The 22,229-nt window shown below is 47.2% G+C and overlaps 2 protein-coding genes across 4 annotated transcripts; one reads left to right on the top strand and one right to left on the bottom strand.

Moving 5' to 3' along the window:
* Positions 1-10,252: 10,252 nt before the first annotated feature.
* Positions 10,253-17,256, top strand: LOC109751995 (protein argonaute PNH1). 3 transcript variants are annotated; one of them, XM_073501255.1, is made up of 21 exons: positions 10,254-10,902; positions 11,019-11,233; positions 11,325-11,617; positions 11,727-11,836; positions 11,965-12,071; positions 13,080-13,212; positions 13,304-13,420; positions 14,008-14,115; positions 14,194-14,265; positions 14,368-14,490; positions 14,602-14,761; positions 14,871-14,992; positions 15,122-15,259; positions 15,334-15,476; positions 15,723-15,785; positions 15,898-15,961; positions 16,036-16,171; positions 16,283-16,356; positions 16,526-16,620; positions 16,722-16,739; positions 16,864-17,256. In XM_073501255.1, the coding sequence occupies exons 1-21, from the start codon at positions 10,513-10,515 to the stop codon at positions 16,925-16,927; spliced, it is 2,745 nt and encodes a 914-aa protein (XP_073357356.1). In that variant the 5' UTR covers positions 10,254-10,512; the 3' UTR covers positions 16,928-17,256. The 3 variants fall into 3 exon arrangements, 2 of the variants coding, with proteins under 2 accessions (XP_073357356.1, XP_020166445.1); XM_020310856.4 differs by having other exon boundaries at positions 10,256-10,902; positions 16,722-16,753; XR_012187490.1 differs by lacking the exon at positions 16,864-17,256 and having other exon boundaries at positions 10,253-10,902; positions 16,534-16,620; positions 16,722-16,747.
* Positions 17,257-17,351: 95 nt separating this feature from the next.
* On the bottom strand, positions 17,352-21,045 carry LOC109751980 (plastidic ATP/ADP-transporter). Its single transcript, XM_020310842.4, has 5 exons — positions 20,167-21,045; positions 19,704-19,967; positions 19,475-19,618; positions 19,044-19,391; positions 17,352-18,123 (listed from the first exon to the last, which is right to left on the bottom strand). Exons 1-5 carry the CDS (start codon positions 20,881-20,883, stop codon positions 17,737-17,739), a joined length of 1,860 nt encoding a protein of 619 aa, XP_020166431.1. The 5' UTR covers positions 20,884-21,045; the 3' UTR covers positions 17,352-17,736.
* Positions 21,046-22,229: the final 1,184 nt, after the last annotated feature.

Genomic DNA, 22,229 nt, shown 5'->3' on the forward strand with positions numbered 1-22,229 from the left:
TTGTCTTTTGCAGAATATCCAACCGAGGCCTACTTGCTTTGCCAGCCCTGCTGAGCTGCAAATCTTTCAAGACAAGGAGAGCTTCATTCGGCGTGCCCAGGAAATGGGCTATCAGTAATGAGAAATGGGTTGTACATTTTTAAAACACATCAAACCAGCAATTAGTTTCAAATTTCTTTTTTTTCATTTCGAGATTTTAAATTCCATTGATTTTTATGCGTGGACAATTTTTTGGAATTTATATTGATATAAATTTATTTTTAAAATTAGTTTGAAGGTGACTCGAAATTTCGGGATTAAAAACAGTTCGGACCACACCAAAATATGCAAAATTTCGTATAATTTTTTAACCATGGCCACATATGGGTTGTAATGCTAACAAAAAGAATATGGGCTCCAAAAAAACCTTAAGAATTAGCAAATGGGCTACAAATTATTAGAAATAATGGCAGATGGGTTGTATGCTGTTTTCCACAGATTTAAGGCTCACTTGTGCGCCTACTACAGGTCGACGCGTACGCTTTCCTAAAAAAAGGTTGACGCACACGCAATGCCGTGCCAACTTAGTCAACACACGAGAGCAGTGACTGTTGGATGTCCCGTCGTGCTTCTTCAATCTCTGCTCTTCCTGCTCCAGCCGCTCAAACAAGCGCCGGCGGGACTGCTTGCTCCCTCCTCCCGTGGCTGGCTGTGTTGCCGTGTAACGCCCACGATGCGGCTATATCTCCCACGTGTCGAGGCACGACTTAGAGGCATAATCGCATAGTGGTTGTGTCGCAAGAAGGGTCATCTTCACACAATCCCATGTAAAGAACAAGAATGGGATAAAGAGTTGGCTTACAATCGCCACTTCACACAATACATTAATATAAATCATACATCATCCAAATACAAACATATAGACCGACTACGGCCAAAACCCAGATGAAAATAAGACAACCCCAAATGCTAGATCCCCGATCGTCCCAGCTGGGCTCCACTACTGATCATCAGGAAAAGACACATAGTAACGACCATGTTCCTCGTCGAACTCCCACTTGAGATCGACGCCATCATCTGCACTGGCATCGTCGGCACCTGCAACTGTTTTGGTAGAATCTGTGAGTCACGGGGACTCAGCAATCTCACACCCGCGAGATCAAGACTATTTAAGCTTATAGGAAAGGATGGTGCAATGAGGTGGAGCTGCAGCGGCAATAAGCATATATGGTGGCTAACTTGCGCAAATGAGAGCGAGAAGAGAAGCAATGGAACGGTCGTCATCTAGCAATGACCAAGAAGTGATCCTGAACTCCTACTTACGTCATACATAACACAGACCGTGTTCACTTCCCGGACTCCGCCGAGAAGAGACCATCACGGCTACACACGCATTTGATGTATTTTAAATGGGTCAAGTGACAAGTTCTCTACAACCGGACATTAACAAATTCCCATCTGCCTCATAACCGCGGGCACGGCTTTCGAAAGATAATACCCTGCAGGGGTGTCCCAACTTAGCCCATCATAAGCTCTCACGGTCAACGAAGGATAAACCTTCTCCCGGAAAGACCCGATCAGTCTCAGAATCCCGGTTTACAAGACATTTCGACAATGGTAAAACAAGACCAGCAAAGCCGCCCGAATGTGCCGACAAATCCCGATAGGAGCTGCACATATCTCGTTCTCAGGGCACACCGGATGAACACTACGTACAGCTAAAACCAATCCCCCAAGGTGGCGCTGCAAGTGGCTCTAGTTTGGACCAGCACTCAGAGGAACACTGGCGCGGGGGTTTAAATAAAGATGACCCTCGGGCTCGCGAAAACCCGGGGGAAAAGGCTTAGGCGGCAAATGGTAAAACCAAAGTTGGGCCTTGCTGGAGGAGTTTTATTCAAGGCGAACTGTCAAGGGGGTCCCATAAATCACCCGACCACGTAAGGAACGCAAACTCAAGGAACATAATCCCGGTATAACAGTAACTAGGGCGGCAAGAGTGGAACAAAACACCAGGCATAAGGCCGAGCCTTCCACCCTTTACCAAAATATATATAGATGCATTAATTAAATAATAGATAATGTGATATCCCAACATATCCATGTTCCGACATGGAACAAACTTCAACTTCACCTGCAACTAGCAACGCTATAAGAGGGGCTGAGCAAAAGCGGTAACTTAGCCAAACAACGGTTTGCTAGGAAAGGATGGTTAGGGGCTGACATGGCAAAATGGGAGACATGATATAGCAAGTGATAGGTAGCGGAGCATGGCAATAGAGCGTACAACTAGCAAAGCAAAGATAGAAGTGATTTCGAGGGATGGTCATCTTGCCTGCAAGATTGTCAGAGTTGTCGAAAGCTTGATCCTCGTAAGCGTACTCAACAGGTTCCTCGTTCACGAACTCGTCTCCTGGCTCTACCCAAGACAAGAACACAAACAAACGGAACCACAATCAACCACGAGAAATGCACAAGCAACATGATGCAAAACATGTATGATATGCAAGATATGATATGCGATGCATATGCGTGCTCCGGGAGGAAAATGATGAACAAGGCAGTAACTTAGCAAACCAAGCATGCCACTGGAAAGATGAGATGATTTCGGTCGAAATCGATATAAAGATCACCGGAAACGGATGCACGGTTTGCAAATGGCAAGCAAAACAAGAATGACACGAATCTGCGATTAACAGCATGATAGCACTTAAAATGCAACAAGCAACAGTGCTACAGCACTCCAACATAGCAACAAAGCACATGGCAGTAATCTACAGGAGATGCTTGACAAAAGATGAACACTGAGCTACGGCTAGTTCACGACATATCAAGCTCAAACAAGCATGGCAAAAGTGCAAAAGATAACAGGTTCACAGACTTGGTGGAAAACTGGACATGCCAGAAAACAGCATCAGGTAGCAATGTTCAGAGCACGAAATCAACATGCTACAGGAACTTAACATAGCAAAACAAGGCATGGCAGTGTTCTACTAAATGCACATGACAAAAGTCCCTTACTGACCATAAGCCAAAAAGGACAAGAAGATATGATGGCAAGCATGTAAACATAGCAAGTTTCGTTATTAGGTTTCAGACTTGGCAGAAAACAGAGCATGGCAGAAATAATAATATGTAGGCCTATTTGTGAGCTTGATTAACTCACTACAGAGCAATGCATGACAAAACAAGAATACCTACAGCAAGATGGCATGTTTATGAAGCTAACCATGTCAAGAACACAAGCATAGCATGTATGGATCAACTACAATAAGCTTGGCAAAAACGAATATCATGTTAAGAATCTGCCAGAAATATTTTATAGTAAAAGTAGAGCACGATTGAGTCATGCTACGACACTCCATAATTGCAAACAAGGGCAGTAATAGATCAATTACAACTATATCCACAAAACATCCTTAGTGAACATCTTCAAAATATGCATGGATCTCTCTGTAGCATCAAGTTTACATGGCAACAAAATAACAGCAGACAAGGACTTAGAGAAATCACTAAGTCCCTGAAATCAGAAATATTACGGGGCCTACTTTGCATGCTTGTGCTAGTCACCACAGAGATCACACAAATACATGGCATACACCCTTGGAAATATGGCATGGCATACTTCAAAACACATGTAGAGCTCATGCCCATAAGATGCACAGATTTAAAGATACAAAAATGACAAATCTCCAAGTTCTGATAAGAACCAGAGAATAACAGCAACTAGCCCTTTTCCAACAGAGATTTGGGCATCAAGATGACCTCTAATGAACATGGTGCAATTGAACGAAATGTAGAGCATCACGAGACGAACAATTTGAAATATTACACACGCAAATCAGAGCTACATTCAAGGAGTTATGCAACTATGAACAAAGGCACTTGCTGGAAAAATTGAGGACTTGGAAAAAATCGGGAAACGGGAAGTCAACGCTCACAGAGGGCGATCCAGATCTGAGCACGGGAGCTCGGGCTCGGGCTCGTCCTCGGCCTCGCCGGCGATGGCCCGAGGAGAGGGAAGGAGGCGGCGGCGACCGGAGCTCGTGGGAGGAGGAGGCCGGCGGGGTCGGCCGCGGTGGCTCGCCGGAGCCGGCGTGGAGGCGGCGGCCGGAGCCGGCGAACGGCGGCGAAGCGGGGCCCGGCGGGCGGTGTCCCGCGGCGGCGGCGGCGGCGAAGGGAACCGGCGGCGGGCGGCGGAGGCGGCAGGGCGGCGCGGAGGCGGCGGCGGCGGGCGCGGGAGGCGTCGGGCTCGGGCGGGCCTCCCGTGGGCCAAACGGGCCGCGGCGGAGGGAGGTGGCCGGGTGCCACGTGGCGGCGCCCGATTCGCTGGACGCGGCGGCGGAGATGTCCGGCGGACGCCGGACACGTCCGGTGGCGGCGGGGGAAGGAGCTAGGGTTGGACTGAGTTCTTTTTCGGGAGGGTCACATATTTATAGGTAGAGGGAGCTAGGAGGCTTCAAATGAGGTGCGGTTTTCGCCCACACGATCGTGATCGAACGACCTAGAGCATGGAAGAGAGTTTGGTGGGTTTTGGGCTGGTTTTTTAGGGGGTTTTGCTGGACACTCAAATGGACATTGCGGATGCCCGGTTAACCGTTGGAGTACCAAACGACCTCCAAATGGAACGAAACTTGACCGGTGGTCTCCGGATGGTATATTAAGGCCACTTGACAAGCCTCGGTCCATTCCGAGAAAGTTTGACACCCGCACACGAAAGAAAACAAGAGGGGTGCACCAGAGGAGATAGGAGCGCCGGATTGCAAAACGGACAACGGGGAAAATGCTCGGATGCATGAGACGAACACGTATGCAAATGCAATGCACATGATGACATGATATGAAATGCATGACATGACAAAATACAAAACGAAAGACAAAACCCGACCACGGACGGAATATCATAACACATAGCCGAAAATGGCAACAGTCGGAGTTACAAATATGACAAGTTACATGCGGGGTGTTACATGCCGCGCAGGCCTCACCGCCCCACCCTACTTCCGTCGCTGGCCTGACCATCCCTCTACTCACCTACACTTGCTGTTATTCTCCGGCGACGATAGATGAACCAGTAAACCCTCGCACTCCCCTCCGCGCGGGAAACAACTGCCGAGTCTTCCCTGGCTCCGTGTCGTTCCCTTCCTAGGCCTCGCCGTCGTCCATCGCCCTGGTGCTCTAGGCGCGGCGTGGTCAACATGGTCAATGAACGACATCCATCGGGAGAGGACTATACGTGGAGAGGCTGACAGGTGGGTCCATGGCCGGACGCAAGGAAATGCTTCCTTATTACGCGTAAAATAATGATTTATCCACCTGACAGCTGGGACCCACTGGAAGGGCCTCTGTATTTCGCGAAAAACAACGTTCCCCCCGCTGACAGCTGGACCCACTAGCTATATCTTCGCACGCAAGGAAGTGCCTCCTTATTACGCAAAAAAAATACTCCCCCTGCTAGCTGGGACCCACCATGGTAGGAGGCTGACTTGTGGGCCTACTGACGCGGACGGAGGGCTTTGTCAACTTAGTCAATATGAACGATTCTAGCTCCAGTGACCGTATGATGTCCATCCAACGGCCGTAGTGCTTTTTCAGCCTCTGGTCTTCTTGCTCCAGCCGCCCAAACGAGCGTCGGTCGTGCCGCATGCTCCTGTCTCACGTGGCCGGCTTGACCGCCCCACCCTACTGCAACCTCTGGCCAGGCCATCCCTCTACTCACCAACAACCCCTGTTATTCTGCGGCGACGGCAGCCTCACACCGCAGCCGAACCAGTCAACCCTCATACTCCTCTCCGCATGGGCATCCACTTCCGCGTCTTCCCCCGCTCCGCATCGTCCCCTTCCTAGGCCTCGCCGCCGTCCACCGCCTTGGTGCTCTCGGTGCGGCATGGTCAATGTGGTCAAGGAACGACTCCCATCGGAAGAGTACTGTACGTGGAGAGGCTAACAGATGGGTCCACGGCCGCAACAAGGAAGTGACTCCTTATTACGCACAAAATAATGATTCCTCTACCTAGCAGCAGGGACCCACCGGATGGGCCACCGTATTTTGCGAAAAAATGTTTCCCCCTGACTACTGGCACCCACCGGCTACATCTTCGCACGCAAGGAAGTGCGTCCATATTACGGGCAAAAAATATGATTCTCCCCCTAAGAGCTGGGACCCACCAGCTATATCTTCGCACGCAAGGAAGTGCCTCCTTACCTTCCTGATAGCTGGGACCCACCCGGTCGAACCGTGCGTAGAGTTGTCTATCTGGTCGCGAACGTGTACATACATACTGGTCGATCGGTCTGTCTGCAGGCTACAGCGATGAACCGTGGCCGAGTAAGGAAGGGCACGTGTCGTAGTAGAGGCGCGGGCATAGCATGTCACGCAGTCCCGTCTATATCGTGTACACGTACATACAGCCAGGGTGTAAGAAAGTAAATACGACCACGTACGTACATACGGGCGGGGTCTCGAACGCCTACTCGCACATATGTATTGCCAGGGCCCGTGTACATGGAGAGGCAGCGGAGAGCAGCGACGACGTCCTGTTCAACGGCAGCCAACCGGCTGGGTCGGAACGGAGAAACTGTGTCATGTTCATCGGGAGGCAACGGAATGCGTCCTGATCATTGGGAGCCAACCGGCTTGGACGGAACAGCCGAAACGAGGTCTGGCGTATCGCATAACGGAGGAAATGGCCTTGTGTTCGACCGCCTACGGTCGAAACGGGATCCTGTTCACCGGCAGGGGTCTGGCGTACCGCAAAACGGTGGAAACAGACTTCTCTTCGACCTTCTACGGTCAAAACGGGGTCCTGATGATCGGGAGGGGTGTGGCGTACCGCAAAACGGAGGAAACGGGCTTCTCTTCGACCTCCTACGGTCGAAACGGGGGTCTTGTTCATCAGGAGGGTGTGGCGTACCGCAAAACAGGACTCCAAGGGCTACTGTTCATCCACCATCTACTACCTCGCTCCAGCCTCCACGGGCTACTGTTCATCCACCGTCGACCTCCTCCAGCCTCCACCTGCGACTGTTCATCCACGGCGTCTCCCTCTTGACTCCACAAGCTACTGTTCATCCACGGGCTCCTCTTCATCCAGCCTCCACCGCTCCTCCACTGGCTACTGTTCAATCACCCCTCCACGGGCTACTGTTCATCTAGCCCTTCACTGGCTACTGTTCAACCAGCCCTCCACGGGGTCCTGTTCATCCACCCCAACCGGCTCGGTCGGGGTCCTGTTCATCCAGCGGCAACGGCCTCTAGCTACTATCACGGGGTCCTGTTCATCCAACCCCCATCGGGAACTGTTCATCCAACCCCCAACAACGCTCACTGTTCATCATGAGGCAGCAGGTTCGATCGGCTTCAGTTAGCAGCAGTAGCGAAGGAATCGCTCGATCGGGTTCAGTTAATAGCCAGATCGATCGATCGCTCGGATTCAGTAACGAGTAGCCTGCAGTGCAATCGCTCGGGTTCAGTTAGTGCCCAACGCCTCGCACCCACGTGCGTACGTGTACGAGAGAAATGCGCAATCCCTCCGTGCATCGCTCGGCCCCGACCACCCACCGTAACTGGGAACTCCCCAATATTTTCCTCGCCCTCGCTTTTACCACGGTTTTTTCCGTCATGGACGGCCCAAAGAATGTCATGCAGGTGCGTCTCCGGCCCATCCAGGACGAAAAGCCCATTTTTTGTCATGATTTTTTTATCATAGAAGTAGGATCCCACTACATCTATGATGATACCCGGTTTTGTCACAATTATCGTCATAGAAGTGTCATAAGCATGACAGAAAAAAAATTCGTTCGACCCAAAATGTCACGGATGTGTCTTTCTTTGTAATGTGGGCTAGGGATAACTTTCTTTAGTGTTGATATTTTGAAAGACATGGTTGCTTATTGATATGCTTGAGTATTAAAATCTTCATGTCAAGACTATTGCTTTGAACCATATAAAAGTCCAAATGTCCATGCTTCAAAAGAAAAGAATATGTGATGAACATTTAGGCAGCATTTACCTACCTGAGGACGAGCAGGAATTAAACTTGGAGATGCCGATACCTCTCCAACGTATCTATAATTTTTTATTGTTTCATGCTGTTATATTATCATTCTTGGATGTTTTACAATCATTTTATAGCAACTTTATATCAATTTTTGGGACTAACCTATTGACATAGTGCCTGGTGTCAGTTGTTGTTTTTTTCCTTGTTTTTTACGCCGTGGAAAATCAATACCAAACGGAGTCCAAACACAGCGAAACTTTTTGGAGAATTTTTCTGGGCCAGAAGACACCAGATGGGCCGAAGAAGTACCAAAGGGGGGCTCTGAGGGGAACACAACCCAGGTGGGTTGTGCCCACCTCAGTGGCCTCCCGCATTGCCTCTTTTCCCTATAAATACCCAAATATTCCAGAAACCCTAGGGGAGTCGACGAAACACAATTCCAGCCGCCGTAAGTTTCAGAACCACGAGATCCAATTTAGACACCATCACGAACGGGTTCATCATCCTCATTGGTGCCTGTCCGATGATGCGTGAGTAGTTCATCATAGACCTACGGGTCCGTAGTCAGTAGCTAGATGGCTTCCTCTCTCTCTCTCTCTTGATTCTCAATACAATGGTCTCTTGGAGATCTATTTGATGTAACTTTTTAAACAGTGTGTTGTTGAGATCCGATGAACTTTGAGTTTATAATCAGATCTATATCCATGAATATTATTTGAGTCTTCTTTTAATCTTTTATATGCATGATTATTTATAGCCTCGTATTTCTTCTTCAAATTCTTGGTTTAATTAGGCCAACTAGATCGATTTTCTTGCCATGGGAAGAGGTGCTTTGTGATGGGTTCGATCGTGCGGTGTTCTTTCCCAGTGACAGAAGGGGCAGTAAGACACGCATGTATCTTTGCTATTAAGGATAACAAGATGGGGGCTATTCCTACATGAATAGATCTCATCTACATCATGTCATCTTTCTTATTGCATTACTCCGTTTCTCCATGAACTTAATACACTAGATGCATGCTGGATAGCGGCCGATGTGTGGAGTAATAGTAGTAGATGCAGGCAGGAGTAGGTCTACTAATCTTGGACGTGATACCTATATATTGATCATTGCCTTGGATATCGTCATAACTATTCGATTTTCTATCAATTGCCCAACAGTAATTTGTTTACCCACCATGTGCTATTTATAGAGAGAAGCCACTAGTGAGATCTTCGGCCCCCGGGTCTATTCTTTATCATATTTGCCTTGAGATCTATTTTTATTTGCTTTTGTTTTCAGATCTATTATTTCAAAAACCCAAAAATACCTTGCTGCACTTTTTTATTATTTATTTTATTTCGCGTTTTGTCGAGATCTATTTATCCAATCTATCACAAATTTATCACAAGCTGAAATTTTACACAAACATCACACATTTAGGCATCTTATAAACACATTGGATACCGTTGGTGGACACAAACCTCATGCAGTGGTGGACAACCCTAAATTCGCAAAAAACATGTTAGGAGGGAGATGTGGACAATGATATCACTAGTAGTCTGGATGTTGTGGAAACATAGAAACGACATAGTCTTCAACGGAGCTTCGCCATCCATAGACGTCATGCTTACGAGGATTGAATTGGAGGCAGAAAACTGAAGGGCGGGGCGGGGTTCGGTCACATGTAGATAAGTTGGACAATGATGAGTAATCCACATGTGGATTTAGGGCTCTGTTAGCCGTGGAGGCGTTTGTAACAAAACCCTGGCCTTTTTTGACCCTCTTCTATCTAAGGTCCGATGCGTCAACCTTTGACATATCCATTGAAAAAAAGCTCGAGTTTTTTTATACCGGGGTGTAGATGAGCTCTAGCACCGAATTGAATTTTTGCGGTGAAACGGGCCGTAAGATGGATGCATCGCATGACACAAGTGCGTCTTTGAAAACAGCGTGCACACACCCCAACCGGAGGCCGACGCTGCTTTCGACGCCACGGCCACCAGCGCTGGCACAGGTCGCCATATTAATTCCTTCTTCGGTGAGGTCGCCGAGGCTTCCTCCGCCACCCCCTTCCGTTCAATAAAAATACTCCCGCCTTTCTGTAGCCCACCCACTGCGCCACTGTTCGTGACCTTTTACAGTGCTACCCTATCCCCGCTGACGCCTGCTCCGTTTGGTAAAAACGCCGTTGGTCAGGTGGAGTTATGGCTTGGGTACTGGAACAAGGAAGGATTTTAATGCCGGAGGACGTCGTCGCCGCGAACCCTTTTTCGTGCGCGCTGCGGCTGTCGCGTCAATGCCGACCTCTCCCTTTTATGGCGCGCGGAGCTCGAATGTCTCGCTCCCTGTCCCGGTGGTGATCGGGCCGTGCTCGTGCCGTCGTGTCCGCATTGACGCATGCTAGCTAAATCTTGGCTTTCTTCTTCTACTATCTCTGCCCACTGGTACTTCCCGCTGGACGGCGGATCGAGTTTCCTGCCTGGATTCTTGATCGCCAGGCGGCTGCTTTGTCTTGTTGCGTGAGCGCGGCTCCCGGCTGCCACGTCCGGCGGGATGCTCGAGGTTTTGGAGGTGCCGTGGACGGTGGTCGGCGGTAAGGCGGCTGGCGGGTGCCCGGGGCCGCCGCGGAGACAGGCGCTACAAAGCAGCTTGGCGCAGCCCAAGGCGGCCGCGCGGTCGCCGGGGGCGGGAGGCAAGAAGTGCAATTCCGGTGCGAGCGGCCCACGGCGCAACGGCGCGCGGGCGAGGAGCAAGGAGGAGGCGGTGGTGCCGGCCGCGTGCACTGGCGTTGTCGCCGTCGCGCCAGCGGAGCCGCCGCCGGTGTCGAGCAAGGGGCTGGAGCTCTGCCGTCGTCCAGGGTTCGGGAGGGCGGGCACGCGCTGCGTGGTGAAGGCCAACCACTTCCTCGCGGAGGTCGCCGACAAGGACCTCACCCAGTACGACGTAAGTCGCTCGCACTCCTAGCCTCTCGCCGAACACAACGTGGGCGTGCATGAGCAACCGTGGTGACCGTGACGGTGACACCCACCACGGCGGGGTGTTTTTGCGATGTCCTGCAGGTCAAGATCACGCCGGAGGTGAGGTCGCGGAGCATGAACCGGGCCATCGTGGCCGAGCTGGTCCGCCTCTACCGCGCGTCCGACCTCGGCATGCGCCTCCCAGCCTACGACGGCCGCAGCAACCTCTACACCGCCGGCCGCCTCCCCTTCGACGCCCGAGAGTTCGTCATACGCCTCGCCGTCGACGACGACGGCGTCTCCGGCGCCACCGCCCGGTACACACAATCGGCCGATCCGTACGCAATCACAGTACGCCCTAACGCGCCCCGTCTCTGTGGACGGCTAATTGATTTCGTTTGCCTGCAGCTGTACCTGCAGGGAGAAAGAGTACAAGGTGGCCATCAAATTCGCCGCTGGCGCCGACCTGCGCCACCTCCGGGAGTTCATGGCGGGGCGGCAGCCCGACGAGCCGCAGGGGGCCCTGCAGGTCCTCGACGTCGTGCTGCGGGAAGTCGCCAGCCAGAGGTACCTCTCCGTAAGGCGGTCGTTCTACTCGCCGGACATTAGGACGCCACAGAGGCTCGGCGATGGCTTGCAGTCGTGGTTTGGCTTCTACCAGAGCATCCGGCCGACCCAAATGGGATTGTCACTCAACATTGGTGAGATACTACTCTATGGCATTGGTTGTCCCAGAGTTACTTATCTATTGATGATCCAAGTGATTGCTTCCTTGTGTGTCCTGAGCTTACACCCGGGTGCCGATTTCAGACATGTCGTCCACGGCATTTGTCGAGCCGCTGCCGGTGATCGACTTCGCGGCGCAGATCGTGGGGAAGGATGTCATGTCAAGGCCGTTGTCGGACGCGAACCGAGTCAGGGTAAATTGTGTTGCACACTTGCATTTATGCGCTAAAATCGCTACTTGTTTGGTTGTGAACGGGAGGTTTGTTAGTACTTCATGCCTTATGCCTGATTAGTTTATATGGCTGTGTTTGGTGTCAAGCAGATAAAGAAAGCTCTACGCGATTTGAAGGTCGAAATCACTCACCGAGGAAGTTTAAGACGGAAGTACCGTGTCTTTGGCCTGACAGCGCAACCAACTCATGAACTAATGTATGTTGTGGAATCTCTGTTGGTGTTATTCTTGTGTTCCTGTTTCTTGCCTTCCATTTTACTTTCCAAATAAATGGGGACTATCAGTTTTAATGCCATAAAATTTACCTGATTGAACTTTAAATGTTATGGGAACTTCAGTTTATCCCAGGATAATTTGTAATTTTATACTGGCAACTGAAATGTTTGTGTAATAATTTAAAATATTGGAAGAAAAATGATCTGACAGGCATACACTATTGTTGATGGATCTACTCTGAGAAATAGAGTACTTAAAATATGTTGTAGTATGAATAACATTTTCTTAACAACTTGAGCACTCAACTGGTTGATGTATGAAATTATATGCAGTTAGTTAGGCCTCCTTTGGTTCATAGGATAGAATTATCATGGGAATAGGAAAGTCATAGGAAATGGGATGGCATGTATCTTAGTTCCTATAGCAAATGAGATTGGTTCATAGGATAGGAATTTTTACATTAGGTCCAAGCTAATGTTTATTTTTCCTTTGAAATGTGAAGGATAGGAACCAATCCTACATAGGAATAGGAATCCATTCTTATAAACCAAAGGGCTCTAAAGGAATATATCTTAAGTGGGATGTTCGGCCATTGGTTTCAGAACTGACTGTAAGTCTGAATCTGATCAAAGATGAAACTTAAGTGCCTTTTACTTTGGTTCGAAAGATGACCGTCCCATTAGCCAGCCTCATCCACAGCTTCGCTAGATTTCTTTGATCTTTTCCTATAGGAATCCTATCCTATGGAATTCCTACAAACCAAAGGAGGCCATAGTTAATAATTTTTTGGTGTTATACGTTAACATGTTCTTAGTTATAACTGTATGTTAATTCAAAATTGTCCTAACTCCTAATGTGCATAGTGTATTGACGGTGCATGGCATATTGGCATATTGTTACGCAAGCATGCACTTCAACATACAAAAAACGAAGTAGTGGTGCTTGGGCTAACATTACAGCACCTGGGTTTGCTCTTTTTCTTGTAACAGTTTCCCAATTGACGATGAAATGAAATCGGTTGTAGAGTACTTCACGGAAATGTATGGTTTTACCATAAAGCAACCGCATCTTCCCTGCCTTCTTGTAGGAAACCAAAAGAAGCCAAACTATCTACCAATGGAGGTCAGTAACTAATGTCTCTAATCTCACGCTGACACAACTTTCGCCTTTTACTATTGCTGGATCCTGCGTGACACAAGATGCTCATTGACAGGCCTGCAAGATTGTTGAAGGTCAGAGATACAAGAAGAGGTTGAATGAAAAGCAGATCACATCATTGCTGAAAGTTACATGCCAAAGGCCTGGAGACAAGGAAATGGATATTCGACGGGTATGGAGTGTTTCTTGGTATACTCAAAAGTGATTGAACTTGGCAATATTTGCAGACATCATTCATAAGAAATGCAGATGCTAACTTTATTTTGAATAATTTCTTCATTTTTTTTTTGAATAATTAACATTGCAAGTTATTTCATTCTTTGAGTAGTACATTGAAGAATATTGTTTGCTTCATCGACACACTTTGCAACAGACATGACAGCTCTGTATAGCTACTGTTTGTTTTACTGGCACGGCTGTAAGTGTGGCGGCACACTTACCAGCCTGCTCCACCTTCAACCTGTCACCGAACTCGCACGACTTTTTCCAATACCAATTTATTTGCCACACCCTTTCTAGCTTGCCACAGTTTAGCAGGAAAATCTTGGCGAAGCTCAGCTATGAACCAAACGTGCATGTACTTTGTTTTTGTCAGTGCTTCAACATAATTCAGTCAAAACCCGATACAGAAAGAGTACAATTTTCACTGCTCGCTGCCAATTCTTCTTGTTTTGTTTCATTACACAACATTGAGTAACATAAAACATGGTCTGGCCCCTACCAAAATTGCCTAAAAGACTAATAGGCAACTGTTTTCAGACCGTTCACCAAAATGGATATGATCAAGATCCTTATGCGAAGGAATTTGGGATAAACATAAGCGACAAACTCACCTCTATTGAAGCAAGAGTTCTGCCTGCACCCTGGGTAAGATCAATGTTATTCTCCAATTTGCTATTGCCAGCTATTATGTGCTTATTCCTGGCTTGCCTTTTTTGTGTGAAGCTAAAATATCATGATACTGGAAAAGAGTCAGAGTGCTTACCTCGTGTTGGCGAATGGGACATGAAAAACAAGGTTAATATCCACTCTGCTGAAGTCATCACTTCTCAGTTGTAGTAGAGTTACTATTGTGTATGAAGTTGTAAATTCACCACTGAAATAAAATCATTGTTGCAGAAAGTTGTCAATGGATGCATTGTGAATCATTGGGCATCCATTAACTTCTCAAGAAGTGTTCAAGAAAGCACTGCCAGTGGATTTTGCCAGGAGTTAGCCCAAACGTGTAAACTTTTAGGCATGGTATACCTCTCATTTATGCTAGTATATTATATTATACAGAGGCTTGCTTTTTTCAGTTGCAGAGTAGCAATAGTTTTTCAAGTAACTGTTATTTGTTAAACGGCATTGCAGGAGTTCAACAGCGAGCCTGCTATACCAATGTATTCGGCTAGACCAGAGCAAGCAGTACAGGTGCTTAAGCATGTGTATAACGCTGCACTGAAAAAACTCAAGGGAAAGGAGCTTGAGCTTCTTTTGGTAATCCTCCCTGACAACAATGGCGCATTATATGGTGAGGATGCAGTTTCACCTCCTATTGTACAGTACTTTGTTGCAAATATTTTTCAGTCCTCTGCTCGTCCTTTCTGCTTTTCTCAGATATAATGAGTATTAATTTTCAGGTGACATAAAGCGCATTTGTGAAACCGAGTTGGGATTAATGTCACAGTGCTGCTTAGCAAAGCATGTATTTAAGATCTGCAAACGATACCTGGCGAATGTCTCACTCAAAATCAATGTTAAGGTAGTTATCAACTGGGAGCAATGGTCTTTTTTCACACGTACAGTAGATTCCACGTTCAGAAAGTAAGTTAGTCTCTGATGATAGAGACAATCCACTATATCTCATGTTTGACAATTTTGGTGAAATCAGATGGGAGGAAGAAATACCATACTCTTGGACGCGGTTAGTCGGAGGATCCCATTGGTCAGTGATATACCGACGATAATATTTGGTGCGGATGTAACACATCCTGAAACCAGAGAGGACAACAGTCCATCGATTGCTGCGGTAAGATTTAGCATTACTCTGCTGTCTCTTTAACCAAGTTTCCATATGATTTTCCTCTAATACGATGCTTACAGGTTGTTGCTTCTCAAGACTGGCCAGAAGTTACAAAGTACGCTGGATTGGTGTGTGCTCAAGCTTATCGGCAAGAGCTCATCCAGGACCTCTACAAAACATGGCATGATCCTCAGCGAGGCACTGTAACCGGAGGCATGATCAGGTATTTCTCATGCACCGAGTCACACCCTTAATAACACATCATCTGTAAAGATAACACAGAAGTTCACTCGAGACGACAAAGAAGCACAGAACAATGTGTGCGTTTTAATCATCCGTCATCATGCACAGTGGAAGTGTTAAATAGAGCATCCGACTTTAGATCATTGGATCTCTCAGAAAAAATATCAGGACCCCCATGCACAGAATGAGCTTGACGAATTTCCTTTCTGTATGTAACTTCATGCAGGGAGCTTTTAATTTCCTTCAGGAAAGCCACAGGGCAGAAACCATTGAGAATAATCTTCTACAGGTACTTCACTGTGCATGTTGGATATCTCTTGCAGAGTGCAAAAGGCTCGCTAATGCCACCAGTTTTGTGTTGTATGGAAGTTCAGATAATTACGAATTCTTTTCTTCTGCAGGGATGGTATCAGCGCAGGACAGTTCCATCAAGTATTACTTTACGAGTTAGATGCTATCCGTAAGGTTGTCAATGATGTTCTTCCTATTATTGGACATGCATATACGAATATCCTAATTAACCCCTTGGATATTTTCAGGCCTGTGCATCTCTAGAACCAAATTACCAACCTCCAGTGACGTTTGTGATAGTCCAAAAGCGTCACCATACAAAACTATTTGCAAACAACCACAACGATAAAAGTAACACCGACAAGAGCGGAAATATTCTGCCTGGTATATGTCATTCCATTTCCACCATCAAGATATTGATAACTCATTTATTGATTTACATTTTCTTTCCCCTAATAAATTTTCATAACTGCTCACTGGTTGTGCCTAAAATAGGCACCGTTGTCGATTCGAAGATATGCCATCCCACACAGTTTGATTTCTACCTCTGCAGTCATGCTGGAATTCAGGTAAGGATGTGTCTGATCGAATTTGAAAGGATTGCCTTGATTTCATATTTTGCGGCTATGATTATAGGCTTGAATGTACAAAATGCAGAGAACAGCCTGATACAATAATTATATCGTTAAAGCTGAGATGATCCTATAGTGAGTTAGCTAATCTCAGTGACATTGCCAGGGCACCAGTAAGCCAGCACATTATCATGTTCTGTGGGACGAGAACAATTTCACGGCGGACGAAATGCAGACATTGACAAACAACCTTTGCTACACGTATGGTGTTCCCATCCTACTCATGATATTTTTTCAAAACCAAAATTGGATTTCTTTTTCAGTTTGAAGAATGTCTTACCAGCTATGTGAATCCGTTGCAGGTATGCGCGTTGCACACGGTCTGTTTCTGTCGGTAATTTCTTCTTCCTTCTCGCGCCCCTGCTGAATACATTTTCCTCTTTCGACGTAACAATGGTGACAAATCTGAAGTTTGGCCTTTGGTCTGTTGTGTTGTTTGAGCAGTGCCGCCTGTTTACTATGCTCATCTAGCCGCATTCCGGGCACGTTTCTACATGGACCAAGATAGCCTCTCGGTGAAGAATGCCAACCGGACGAATGGAAGTGCCATGAAGACTATGCCAGCGGTGAAAGAGAGGGTGAAGAGGGTGATGTTCTACTGCTGACAGGCACTCGGACATGCTATATAGCTAACACTAGGAATTAGAGGTTTATATTAGATTTTAGATATGTAGGACGGGAAGAGTGAAGAACTAGGTATCTTGTCCTATATAAACTTGGACTATGTTTTGTTAAGATTGGGCACAACATCCTCCGTAATATAGCTAATAGATTGGCAATGTCAGTCCGGAAAATGTGCACACATATATGGTTCTTAAGGGCACCTCCTTTTCTTAATTTTGCAGGGATTTATGCCATATTTTGAGTATATATGAAACACAAGAATTTTGGGCATGTATTAATGCAAGAATTAGACACGGCTCGTGACTACATTTTGTCGGATCAGTGTTCAGAACGATTAGGATTTATTTAAATAACAAGCAGTAGCAAAACAAGGAGCAGTGATTTTTTAGCATGGATTAATAGATCTGTGAAAGCAGATTTTTTGCAAAATTGTAATATAATAAAATCAAGAAAAATAGTTTCATATCTACGGGGTGACAAGCCAAACAGCTACAGATGCTCTCAGTAAACGGCGGCTACAGATACTCGCATGAAGTCAAAAATATGCTACAACAACAGAAGAACAGGCCATCTTATTTTCCTTATCAATCATTCTACTGCCTTTCCCAGCAGCTCCACATGGCAGGCCCAACCAAGCAACGTTTGCTTCCATCAAAAACTCATACTAACTAAATTTCTGGGGGTGGAAACTTATTAAGACTGCTTGCCAGATTTTTCAGGGGCAGTAATCTCGGGTTCTTGCGACTGTTTGATGACCGTACCGTTCGTGGAGCTCTGGCTGGCGACATTTTCTTGAAGGGAGCCGTTTCCTGTCCCAACGACTTGAGCTGTCGTTTCTACTACCTCTGCTTTCAGCTGCTGTTCCCTCTCCAGGTCTTGCTTTGCCAGGGGAGAAAACTGCGAATCGAGGGACCTTACGGCGCCCAACCACGCGATGACAATCACCAGCAATATTCCTCCAAGGTACGGCGTTGAGTTTGCAAGAGACCCAAATGACAAGATCATGAACTGCTGGATCAGGGCACCTCCAGATTTTCCCAATGGGTTGCATACCACATCTATTGCTGCCTTGCCTTTGACCTATAATCATGACAAGAGAAAAAGTTAATAAGTATCGAGAATTCGACAATAGTCAAATATTTGTTAAAGCAAGCATCAAGGCCTGTGTACAGTGCATGCTTCGGCTCTTCATCATAAAATTTCTGATAATTAAATACAGATCATTTTTTTCTTTCAGGAAGGCGCGAGAAAAGCACACCTTTTGTCATTAGAAGAGGGAACAACAAACGAGTACAGATAACTGACAGATAACATTGAGCAAGGATTCTAGTGTGCGAGACAATTACGATTGGAAGGAAGAATAATGAAGCACAACAACTTAAACATACTTTGATCATATAAATATAACCGAATTCTAGTTACAATCAATGAATTAATCAACCGTTATTTTTTTAACCAGACCTAGTCAAACTATACAGTTTTGCATGTATATTTTATCATATGATAATTGATTTTCATTTTGTAATATAGCAAGTATATCAAATGAAGTTTGTGTTCTATTCACATTCTTCCTTATCTGTTCTCAAAATCTATAGTATGTTTTGAACTGTACTAAACTGATACACAGCAAAGAAGCTTAAAAGTACTCACTCTGTTCACTATTATAAGACATTTTGGATATTTCAATATGGACTACATACGGACTGAAATGAGTGACAAACAAACTAAAACACGTCTATATACATCCAATTCAGAGAAAAAACTTAGAACATCTTGTAATTTGGAACGGAGGAAGTACCATACTAACATAACCATCATAACTGATGGCACGTTCTGTTTTTATTTCAGTTACTAGTAATTTCAATTTCAGATCTTGGAAAGTCAAAACCATATGAAACATCACTAGTTGGTTTTGCCGTGGGTTCCCAAGTACTATATTATACAATGAATAACTGGAGAGATATTTTCTACATTAGGAACAAGTAACTTTCAGCACTAACCTTCATGTCCTCATCCAAAGGAATGTACGCCATTTCTTTGCAAGGATCGAACAAACTGTACTTTGCACTCTTACTGAAAATGTTCTGTAGTGCCCCAACGAAGACCGCCGCAAGCAAAGGCGTCATCCCAAACGTGGCTAGAAGAGGAGTGAGTGGCTCACCAAACAGAAGCAGTGAGAAGAATCCAACTCCAGTGACAAGCAACACTGCAGGGGTGATTGTAGCTGCAACTCCCCACCCGAATTTTCTAAGAATTAATCTCCCTAACAACATCATTGTAAACGTAGCTATGCCAGTAGCCGTTGAGAAATCACCCATGAATGAAGAATACTCGTTAGGACTTGGGAACTGCAACAGAACAACATAATAGTTAACTACTATGTTGTCTACATACTACTATGAAGTAAGTCATGATTTATGGATGAACTTACCTGTGCCTTCAATTTCGATTTCCATGTCACCTCTACAAGGTTGATGCTTATACCATAAGCAACGACCAGTGTGGCAAGATCCCTCACATATTGAGATGATACCAGCACCTTCAAACTCTCCCCCATGCTAAGCTTTGGCTTATTCTGTAAGATTTATGTACAGCACCGTCAACAGAAACTCTATTATATATACAAGTAGTAAAATCACAGAAACCATAACAAAGCTAACCTTCTTCTTCCGTTCGACCGGCAGAGATGTTTTATCAATAACATACTTGTTCACTCCCCAATAGATACCGGCAATGACGAAACCCAGTACAACCACTATGCTCATCATGCCCTTCAATGAAATAGCCCATCCGTCCACCCCTGGACCCAAATTCTGCCTCATGTTTGAGAAGTATTTCACCGTGCGACCAGAGAAGATGAGAGCCACATTGGCCCCAAGCCCGAACAGCGGGTAAAACTCTTTAGCCTCTTCAACCGTAGTAATCTAAGAACAACAGTACGGGCACATGAGAAACTGTATAACAGTAGGACCATCTACTGCGACTGATTCTGAAACAGTAATTTATAAATTCCTGTGCACACGTACTTTAGTCGTTCCCAATATTTTGGAACAACGGAGGACCCAACAATTTTGCACACATATTGCCAAGATTCCGGAACGAGAAGTGTTTCGCTGAGTGTACCTGATTGGCGAATCCCCAAAACAGGACGGAGATGACAACGCTGCCCCAGAGCTCCGCCATGACGTAGAAGAGGCAGAAACTCCACACGCGGAGGATGGCGACGGGCCCCAGAAAGCTGGGGCCGAGCGACGCGAGGAGGCGGTCGGCGAGCGCCGTGGGGTGGATGGCGTCGCGCATAGGGTAGAGCACGTACCCGAAGACGCCGAAGAAGGCGATGAAGGGGAAGATGACGGTGTAGAAGAGCGCCTCCTTGGAGAGCACGTCGGCGAGCTTGGAGTAGAGAAGCATGAAGCCGATGGCCATGGGGAGGTTGACCCACGTCTTGAGGAAGGGGATGATCTCGGCGCTGCTCCCCTTGGCGGTGACGACGAGCACGTCCTTGGTGTCCCTCAGGATGGTGTAGTTGAAGAGGATGCAGAAGAACATGAGCCCCAGGGGCACGATCTTCTTGAGCGTGAGCGCGTCCACGCCGAGGAACTTGCGGGAATTGTCCGGCGCATCGCCGGGCACCGGCGCGGGGGAGGCGACGGAGGCGGCGCGGGGAGGCCTGAGGCACGGACGGAGCGGGAGCGCGGCGGGCTGGCGGAGAGGGGTCGGGGTGGTGGGGAGGCGGAGGGGCGTGGCCACGAGGCGGCGGTGGCGGAGGAGGTGGGCATGTGCCGCGGAGGGGAGGGCCGGGAGGCGAAGGCGGTGGCTTGCGATGAGGCCGGACTCCATGGGGGCGGAGAAGGTGGGAGAATTCCCGGGATGGAGGATGGAGGAGATAAGGGTGAGGGGCTCGGGCAAAGCAGGGGGTTTGGGCAGGGGAGGGTTCTTTCTTATACCACTCCTCTGATGCCCCGCTGCCACCGCTGGCGAGAGATTAGAGAAGATGCCGGTGGCTTAGTGCGAAATTGGTATTGCCCGACCTACCTTAACTGTGGTTAGGGCATCTCTAGCAGATGCCTCTCCGGTATCTCTGGAATTATCGATGTTTACCAAAAATTGAGGCAAAAAACCACTACAAAATTACATTTTCTCCCCACAGGTTTACGGGAAGATCAACTTCACGAGAACCGTTGGAGAGTTCTTTTTGCCCCAACTTTCTGTAAACTCCGCCGCCGCCACCCACCGCGCCACCCGACGGAATGCCGCAGACCGCGTCGCCCCTCGCCAGCGGCCACCGCACCGTAGCCGTCATGTGTGTCACTGACTGGCGGGTCTTAGTCAACCATCTATTTTTATGTAATTAAAAATAAAAATAAAAACAAATTTAGTGAAAGAAGTTTAGGGAACTGAGAAAAATTGCTTTCGAAAAACTTTCCCTGATTTTTTCGGCAAGACCAAAAAAGCAGTTTTACAAAAAGATTTTGGACGACGATAACTGTCACACGTGTGGGCGTTAAGGGGTCTACCCACACGTTTTATGTGGTGTCTAAGAGAAACAGCCCACACGCCTATGTGTGGGAAAAACAACTAGCGCCCACACACCTCTTTTTTTCCTCGTGGTCCCTCTCACACGCCTACGTGTGGGCAAAATGGATAACGCCCACACGACCTCTCTCAGCCACCTACCTCACGGTCCCGCACGCCCCGCGTGACAGTCATCACGCGTCCCCGCAGTTGCCATGGTCCGGACCCTCTTCAATGTCCGTTTAACTGCAGTTGCCATGTCGCTGAACTACAGTTGCCATGTCGGATAACTATAGTTGTCATGGTTGCTCAACTGCAGTTGCCATCTCAGGTCAAGTGCCAGATGCCATTTTGTACAACTGCAGTTGTTGCCATGTATGGTCTGGTTTACTATAGTTGCCATGATTTGAAAACTTTAGGGGTTGCCACCTACTAACACTAGGCAATTGTCATGTATGGTCTGGTTTACTACAGTTGCCATGATTTGAAACCCTTAGGAGTTGCCACCTACTAACACTAGGCAGTTGCCGTGTAGCGTTACAAAGAGACATGGCAAAGATAACATGTTTCGGGTAAAGAGAGAGTTGCCATCTGCTTACAAGCACACTAGGACAGTTGCCGTGTACCCTGCAAAACACATGGAACTGACATGTTCGGGTAAAAAAAGAGAG

Source organism: Aegilops tauschii, chromosome 6 (assembly GCF_002575655.3).
Source record: "Aegilops tauschii subsp. strangulata cultivar AL8/78 chromosome 6, Aet v6.0, whole genome shotgun sequence".
NCBI lineage: Eukaryota > Viridiplantae > Streptophyta > Magnoliopsida > Poales > Poaceae > Aegilops > Aegilops tauschii.

Bases quoted from the DNA above. Each gene is read 5' to 3' on its own strand.
- LOC109751995 (XM_020310856.4), top strand. From the start codon at position 10,513: ATGCTCGAGGTTTTGGAGGTGCCGTGGACGGTGGTCGGCGGTAAGGCG. The intron at 14,762-14,870 runs GTGAGGATGCAG...ATTAATTTTCAG, and splicing joins CAACAATGGCGCATTATATG to GTGACATAAAGCGCATTTGT. The intron at 15,260-15,333 runs GTAAGATTTAGC...CGATGCTTACAG, and splicing joins ACAGTCCATCGATTGCTGCG to GTTGTTGCTTCTCAAGACTG.
- LOC109751980 (XM_020310842.4), bottom strand. From the start codon at position 20,883: ATGGAGTCCGGCCTCATCGCAAGCCACCGCCTTCGCCTCCCGGCCCTC. The intron at 19,968-20,166 runs GTACACTCAGCG...TGTTGTTCTTAG, and splicing joins TTTGGGGATTCGCCAATCAG to ATTACTACGGTTGAAGAGGC. The intron at 19,392-19,474 runs GTAAGTTCATCC...GTTCTGTTGCAG, and splicing joins AATCGAAATTGAAGGCACAG to TTCCCAAGTCCTAACGAGTA.